Genomic DNA, 9,168 nt, shown 5'->3' with positions numbered 1-9,168 from the left:
TATTAAATTGGTTAGTTCTTATACTAATTTTTAATAAGAAAACGAATTATTATGAAAATTTAACAAAATACTTGAATAATTTTGATGTAAATAACAAGTGTTTATTGTTGTTGTTTTTGTTAGGCTTTTGTTATTTGTTTTTGTTAAATCTCTTTAAAAAATAAAAACTGTTTCTCCCATCTCTCCCTATGCAATAGTAAAACATGTGCAAACATACATATTCACACATATGTATAATAAGCAGCAAATTACCAAAACATTAATAACAACAAAAACAATGTTAAGTCATTCATCAATTTGACAGTTTATTGCCAGTCATTCTTTTTATTTGTTACAGTTTGCCGGTTAATTGATATGTTGTGCTAATTAAACGTTAATAAATCGGTTAAAAAGTAAAGAAATTAAAAATATTTTTATATAAAAGTTGAATTCAAATGTTATTGAATAAATTTATGTAAAAATCTTGTTAAAAAATATAAAAGAAATTAGTGAAAATTGCTTGGAAAGTTAAAGGAAAAAAAATCAAAGTTATTTTAATAGAAAAAATGTTTAAGCAAAGTGTTGTTGTTGTTTTTGGTATAAGTAAATGAAAAGTAGTAGAGAAGAGTGTTTGTGGTGAAAAGAGAAGAGTAAATTGTTACCGTTATTTTTTGTTTTTGTTATTGTAAGAGTGATTTTAAAAGGGAAAATAGTTTTTAAAGTTAAATCTGGAAAGAAAAATTGTAAAAAAAAGAAATTGTTTTGAAATTTTAAAAATTTTATAAAAATTATAATAAAATATATTAACAATAAAAAATAATTAAAAATATTACTACAGCAGGATAAATAAAGTTAAATATTGAAAGAAAATTCGTAAAAAAATCGTAAAATTTAAAAAATTGTATTAAAATAATAATAAAATAAATTTTTAATAAAAAATAATTTAAAAAATACATTAAAGTTCCAGATAAAATGCCAGTAATGATATGGGTAAGTCATAAATTAATTTATTTATAATTTTAAATATTTTTTTTAATTTAAATTAAAAATTTTATTTTTGTAAAAACAAAAATTTTCTAAAAACCTGTAAAAACTTTTTTGAAGAACACTTTTCGAAAGAAAACTGTTCTAAAGGAAAACTTTTCCAAAGAATATCTTTGTGAAGAAAATTTCTGCAATGGAAACTGTTCTGAAGAAAACTTTTTTAAATAAAACTGTTATTAAGAAATCTATTCTAAAGAGAACTTCTCTAAAGAAGTTTGAACTGTTCTAAAGAAAACTATTCTAAAAAAACTATTCTAAAGAAATTTATTCTAAAAAACAGTAAAGAAACTCATTCTAACGAAAACTGTTCTAAAGTTGTTCAAAAAACCTATTCTAAGGAAAAATCTTTTAAAGAAAACTGTTCTCAAGCAAACTGTTTAAAAGAGAGCCGTTCTAAAGAAAACTGTTCTAGAGGAACCTTTTCTAAAGAAATTTGTTCTGATGAAAATTGTTCTTAACAAATTGTTGAAAAGAAACTTATTCTAAAGTAAATCGTTCTAAAGAAAATTGTTCTAGAAAACTTGTGCAAAGAAAACTGGTCTAAAGAAAACTTTTATAAAGAGAATTTTTAAAAAGAAAACTGTTCTAAAGAAAAACATTGTAAAAAAACCTTTGAAAAGAAAACTGTTCTTAAAAAATTTCTAAGGAAAACTATTCTAAAAAAAACTGTTCAATTCTAAGAAAACTGTTCTAAAAAACTTTTATAAAGAGAATTTTTAAAAAGAAAACTGTTCTAAAGAAAAACATTGTGAAAAAACATTTGAAAAGAAAAATGTTCTAAAGGAAACTGTTTTAAAGAAAACTTTTCTAAAAAAAACTATTCTAAAGAAACCCATTTTAAAGGAGAATGTTCTAAAGAAATCCCTTCAGAAACTGTTCTAAAAAACACATGTTCTAAAGAAAACTATTGTAAAGAAAAATGTTGTAAAGAAAACTGTTCTAAAATAAACTTCTAAAGAAAGCTGTTCTAAAGAAAATTGTTTAAAAAACCTATTCTAAAGAAAACTTAAATGTCAACCTCTTCTAAAGAAAACTGTTCTTAAGAAAATTTCTAAAGAAAACTATCCAAAAGAATTTTGTTCTAAAGAAACCTATTTCAAAAAAAAAAAACTGTTCTAAAGATAATTGTTCTAAAGAAAATTGCTTTAAAGAAACCTATTTTTAAGAAAACTGTTCTAAAAACTGGTTTAAAGAAAACTTTTATAAAGAAGAATGTTGTAAAGAAAAACTTTGAAAAGAAAACTATTCTAAAGAATACTGTTTTAATGAAAACTTTTCTAAAGAAAACTCTTCTAAAACTTTCTTTAAAAGAAACTGAAGAGAACTGTCCTAAAGAAAACTATACCAAAGAAAAACTGTCTAGAGAAAACATTTGTAAAGAAACATTTTAAAAAGAACTCTGTTCAAAAAAACCAGATCTCCAGAAATTTTTTCTTAAGAAGTTCTGTGTAAAAGAAAACTTTCCAGAGAAAGCTCTACTAAAATTTCTATAAAAAGATTTCTTTACAAGAATGTTTTCTTTGAAAGGGTAAATATAGTTCTAAAATTTTTAAAGTTTTTAGCAAAAACTAAACTAAAAAACCATAAAAGATACACCAAAAGATGAGTAGGAGAAACAAGACACTAAAAATACTTCAAGTGAAACCTTAACATGAAAAAAAACGCAACACCAGTAACAAGTTCAAAAAAAATCCAGATAAAGGTTGCATAAGGCCACACTGCTGCACACATCTTACAGGACATTTATTCTTCTCCATTTTTTGGTAAATTTTTTATTTTATATTTCCACTTTCGTTGGACGTTATTAAATTTTGCTTAATTTGCACAATTGTGTGAACACGGTCAGGAACATGAATGCCAACAAGATGCACGTACACTTACAGAGCTGTAACATACATACATACATACATACATACATACATACATACATACATACATACATACATACATACACAGTAGTGCTAATATAAAACTGTATTCTATTGTCCAGGATATTTACTGACACATGCATGCATAAGCCATACCGGCAGCCTTTTTTTTTGTTTTGTTGTTTTCTTTAAACGGAAACGGAAGCATACAAATGCTAACCGTATATTGTTAATTTAAAATAAAAACGAGAATAATAATTTATAAATAAAAAAAAAAAATCGCACACACGCAAAAGGTAAGTGCGTTAGGCACAACAACAACAATTTATCTACTATTCCCTCATATAAAAACAAAAAAAATACATTAACAAATTTGTGTGTTTTTTTATAAACTTTAAAAATTATCCTTAACAATGAAAACAAGGACAACGGATATTGTGTGTTGGCTGAATAAATGAATGAATAGTGGTTGTGCAACCAAGCAACCACATAGCTGTAACGTTAAACGTGAAAAAAAAACAAAAAATAAATAAATTCATGATGAAGTGCAATTTATATTCTTCCATATTAATACGAAACACATACAACAATAATAACAGGTGAGAGTGATTTATTTGGTTTAGGCGAATGTTATGTAAACTACCTAGTGACTGGTCCACAGACTTGTCTAAAGGCTGATCTATAGTCTAATATATAGACTAGAATTTAGTGTGTTCTAAAGACTAGTCTTTAGTCTGATCTATATACTAGTCTGTGGATCTATAAGCTAGTCGAAAGTCTAATTTATAGATAAGCCTATATAGACCTCTATAGACTAGTCTATAGTCTGGTCTATAGACTAATCTATAGTCTAATGTATAGACTAGTACATAGTCTGATCTACAGACTAGTCTATAGTCTGATCAATAGACTAGTCTGTAGTCTGATTTATAGACTAGTTTGTAGTCTGACCTATAGTCTAGACTATACTTCTCTACAATAGTTTGATCAATAGACTAGCCTATAGTCTGATTAGTAGACTAGATCTGTAGTCTGATCTATAGACTAATCTATTGTCAGATCTCTAGACTAGTCTATAGTCCGATCTGAAAAATAGTATATAGTTTGATCTATGTTCTAAAGACTAGTATATAGTATGATCTATAGACTAGTCGATTGTCTTATCCATAGTCTGATCTATATTCGATAGTTTGATCTTAAGAATAGTCTTTAGTCAGATCTTTAGACTAGTCTACAGTCAGATCTAGAGAGTAGATAGATTAATAGACTAGCCTATAATTTGATCTATAGACTATAGTTTGGTCTATAGACTAATCTACTGTCTGATCTATTGACTAGTCTACAGTCTGATCTATAAACTAGTATATATAGACTAATCTGTAGTCGGATCTATAGACTAGTATTTAATCTGATCTATAGACTTATTCCATAGTCTGATCTATATACTAATCTACAGTCTGATCTATAGACTAGTCTATAGTCTGATCTATAGACTAGTCTTTAGTTTGATCTATGGTCTAGTCTATAGTCTGATCTATAGACTAGTCTATAGTCTGATCTATACACTAGTCTATAGCCTGATCTATAGACTAGTCTATAGTCTGATCTATAGACTAGTCTATAGTCTGATCTATAGACTAGTCTATAGTCTGATCTATAGACAAGTCTTTAGTCTGATCTATAGACTAGTCTATAGTCTGATCTATAGACTAGTCTATAGTCTGATCTATAGACTAGTCTATAGTCTGATCTATAGACTAGTCTATAGTCTGATCTATAGACTAGCCTATAGTCTGATCTATAGTCTGATGAATAGACTAGTCTATAGTCTGATCTATAGATTATTCTATAGTCTTACCTATAGACTAGTCTATATTCTGATCTATAGACTAGTCTATAGTCTGATCTATAGACTAGTCTATAGTTAGATCTATAGACAAGTCTATAGTCTGCTCTATAGTCTGAATTATAGACTAGTCTATAGTCTGACCTACATACTAGTCTGTAGTCTATAGACTATTCTATAGTCTGATCTATAAACTAGTCTATAGTTTGATCTATAGATTATGCTATAGTCTTATCTATAGACTAGTCAATAGTCTTATCTATATAGTCATATAATATAGTCTTTAGACTCGTATATAGTCTGGTCTGATCGATAGTCTAACATATCTACTCGTCCATAGTCTGATGTATAGAGTTATAAGTAGTGTAATCTGTATTTTAAACAATGGTCTGGTTTATGGACTCGTTTAAAGTCTGGTCTATTTCTATTTATTTTCTACTTCTACATTCTTTAGGTTAATATCTAATCTTCTAAATAGACTGATCTCTGCTTACTAGTCGGTTATGTAGGACAGCTTATAGTCTGCTATAGACTAGCCTATACTCATCATCATAGGCTGTTATATAATTCGTTTTAAATTGTCTGATATTTAGTCTTGTCTAAATCTTGTTGATAGATCCCATGATGTAGAGTATAATAGGGAAGTGTGATGTGGTTCAATAATTTTAAAAGTGTTTTTTAGTTACCTCCATTTATTACTTACCAGCAATTGCTACATGTCCCTTTTAATCCAGTTAGTTATTCGCTTGTAATAAATAAGTCTTGATTTTTAGAAATTTTTTGTACAGGTTAGCAAAAATGCATTTTTTTCAAAAGTTTTTTGTTTTAGCATAGAGTGGATAATATAGATTCTAAGATTATATTATTAATGGTGTTTCAAACTTTAGTTAAAGGATGCTATAAAAAAGGATGCTTATCTTTTGCTGAAAAATTAATATGATGGTAAATGAAAAAAAAGTACAATTTAAACAAAAAATTTTATCCTTAATTTTTAATTGCTTTTTTTTTGGAATTGCTTTATATCATTAGAATTATGACATTTTTTAACTACTTTATAGACATTATTCTTCCTTTTAATTTTGGGTTTTAATGATGAAATTTTAAATGGAATTTATATATATTATAATTAGCTCATTACTATGCAAAACATTAATGTTGTAATTCAAACGTAAAATGATGTGTAAAAACCTTTAAAACAAAAGCACATACATATACACATATAAAATGTTAATGTAAATAACATTAGGGAGGTTATTGTTTTTAACAAAATTTCTAGAAAGATATAGTCCTCCTTATAGTCTTTCTATATAGTTTCGTCTCTGGCCTTTTTTTAATTCTCCCAAAGTTAGTCAAGTTCCTTTCAAAAGTATCACCCTAATAACTACTTAGAAATCTTTAGGAGTTTGAGGTCACATCAAAATATAAATGAAATTTATTTCTAAATTACACCGTCCTTTTTAGGTTACAAACATTTTACATAACAGCAACAACAACAACAAGGACATCCTTTAATCTCGCGGTTAATTTGTAGCACAACTTAATTAAACACAATGAAAAATTTACAAATTTGTTTAAATGTAACATTCTAACACCTTTATAAGAATACAACACGTAAAGGAAAATAAGATAAGTTTTCACATAATTTATTACCAGGATTATATGCTCTTTAAACATCTTCATATATTACACGCAATTTTTGAAACACATCAATTGCGGTTGATGCCAAAGATGTGAAAGGATTCGTTACCTTTAACTCTACGTTATGTCAAGAACGTGTTAATGTGCATTTAAATAATTAAAAATCTTATATTAATTATAATAATATATTTTTTAACAACTTGGTAAAGTTTGACAAAAACCCTGTTAGTCCTATCCTAATGCAGCATAGTCGATACAGCAGTATCGTCTACTGCATTATCCAACAACTAAAAATGAAATCTTAAACTTTATATTAAATTCATAACAACAATTCCATGTTTAATTTTGAAACAATATACACATTTTCCTATGCTTAACTCTTTTCCTTACTAAAGAATGCAAGGGAATGCAAGGACTCCTGTTGTTCTTTGTTTAAAACCAATCAAAACGTGTTATTTTAATTTTATTTCCTTGCACTCAATCTCTACGTCTTTCTTCTCAAGTCTGTCTGTCTGTCTGCCATACTCCGCTTTTCCATCTGTTTAATGTTCGTTTGCTTTTAACATGTGTGCGGTTATGAGATTTGTAAATCAAGTATACTTTTTCCTAAAAAGGTTTCTTTAGTTAGTGTGGTAAAAACTAAATTTCTATATGATGGTTTTTCGAGAAAATGTAAACAAATAAAAACACATAAGGTCTTTTTTCAGCTTCTTTTTTTATGGTTTCTGCAAACATTACTTTGTTTGTTTTGGTTACCAGAACATGGTCACTTGAGTGATGTAAAGGTCATTTGGAAAAGTGATGGACAAGTGAGAGAGATTTTTTAAAGTCGGGATTATAGAATGGACTAGATAAGACTATAGTCTAAACTAGTCTACAGTTAAGACTATAGTCTAAGTAGAATCTAGGCTGAATCTAGACTATATTTTAAACTTCTCTATAGTCTAAACTTTAAACTAATTACTATAACAAAGGCTAGGTTGTAAACTAGACAAGAGTCTAAACTACAGACTAGAACACAGTCTAAACTATAAACTAGACTGGAGTCTTTACTGTAGAATATGATAAAGTCTTGACTGGACTAAAGTCGGGACTAAAGACAAGACTGAAGTCTGGACTGTAAACATATAGATAGATAGATAGATAGATAGATAGATAGATAGATAGATAGATAGATAGATAGATAGATAGATAGATAGATAGATAGATAGATAGATAGATAGATAGATAGATAGATAGATAGATAGATAGATAGATAGATAGATAGATAGATAGATAGATAGATAGATAGATAGATAGATAGATAGATAGATAGATAGATAGATAGATAGATAGATAGATAGATAGATAGATAGATAGATAGATAGATATTATCAGTTAGTTAGTTAGTTAGTTAGTTAGTTAGTTAGTTAGTTAGTTAGTTAGTTAGTTAGTTAGTTAGTTATTTAGTTAGTTAGTAGTTTGTTAGTTAGTTTGTTTGTTTGTTTTTTTTTTTTGTTATTTGTGACTTATAATTCATTTACTTCCACTTTTCTTTTACCCAATCACCCTACCCACTCCATTGTCTAAATTCAGTTATTGTTTCATTTCCGCTTTGTCACACATCCTGCATAGATATGAAAACAAAAACAATACAATAAACCTGGCTACAAAATTACTTACTTTATTGCTATACACACAGCAACATGACTTTATCTACTGATGGAAATGCCAATTTACAACAATGTGTGTTGCACATACACAACGAAACCATTGTTGGAAAATATCTGAGTGAAAAAGTAACTAAACACAAAATGTTGCAACTAGATTTATTCAACACATGCAAAGTAACAATGGTTACAAACTTAATTGTTCATTTGAATTGGTATTTCCGTTTTATTTTTTCTTACATAAACATTTTCTATAAATCTCTTGTTTTAAATTTAACCTCAAGCATTTAAATTGAAGGGTCAGTGGAAGGACAAATTGTCAAATTTTTGGCAGAGATGGACGGATAAAATTAAAAGAAAAAGTACATTGTAATTTTGTAAAATTATATAAGACATATTGAAATAATCTATTGATAGGAAATCGCTAATTTGAACTGTAATATTTATGTTTTTCTTTTGGTACTTAAAAACCAAATTATTTTTTCCCTGTGTTAAGTACCTTTAGCTGAAATGAACTTTTAAGAACCTTCTCACAATTTAAACTTGAGTTTGACAATTCTTTCCAAACAATTGTTATTTTTCTGCCTGGTTGCTAATACAAAAGTTTGTTTGTGTTGGGTTTTTTTCCTGATCTTTTCACTACCCCCAAGAGATTGTGAAAACAATTGTATCTTTTAATTTTATTAACCAGGACAATAACAGCAGCAGCTTATTCGTAGTCTTTTTGCGTGAAGCCTTTAAAACAAAGGAACGAGAAAAAAATAATGTTTTATTGTGGTTTTATTTTAAAAACAAACACATCCGTTTCCGTTAACTAAAACAACAAAAATGGCTAACTGGATCTTACTTATGCATGCTTTAAAGGAATTTACATAAACAATAATACCTAAACAAACACACATATACATATGCATGTATACATTTGTATGTATGAGTGCATTTCGTACGTGAGAAAAAGACCAATGGCAATTTAGAGGTGCAACTCAAGGCAAGAGTCGAAACAGTATAAGACTAGACTAAGGACTAGACTATAGACTAGACTAGACTAGACTATAGACTTGACTATAGACTAGACTATAGACTAGACTATAGACTAGACTATAGACTAGACTATAGACTAGACTATAGACTAGACTATAGACTA

The 9,168-nt window shown here is 27.7% G+C and overlaps 1 protein-coding gene across 1 annotated transcript in view; it reads left to right on the top strand.

Moving 5' to 3' along the window:
• The first annotated feature begins 965 nt into the window (after nt 1-965).
• Nucleotides 966-9,168, top strand: part of LOC111675290 — a 9,756-nt gene continuing 1,553 nt past the window's right edge. Inside the window, exon 1 of the mRNA XM_046955824.1 lies at nt 966-969. Coding sequence (XP_046811780.1) covers nt 966-969 — 4 coding nt within the window. The remainder of the gene's footprint in view (nt 970-9,168) is intronic.

This window comes from Lucilia cuprina, chromosome 6 (genome assembly GCF_022045245.1).
Source record: "Lucilia cuprina isolate Lc7/37 chromosome 6, ASM2204524v1, whole genome shotgun sequence".
NCBI lineage: Eukaryota > Metazoa > Arthropoda > Insecta > Diptera > Calliphoridae > Lucilia > Lucilia cuprina.
This window is presented reverse-complemented; position numbering and strand designations above follow the sequence as displayed.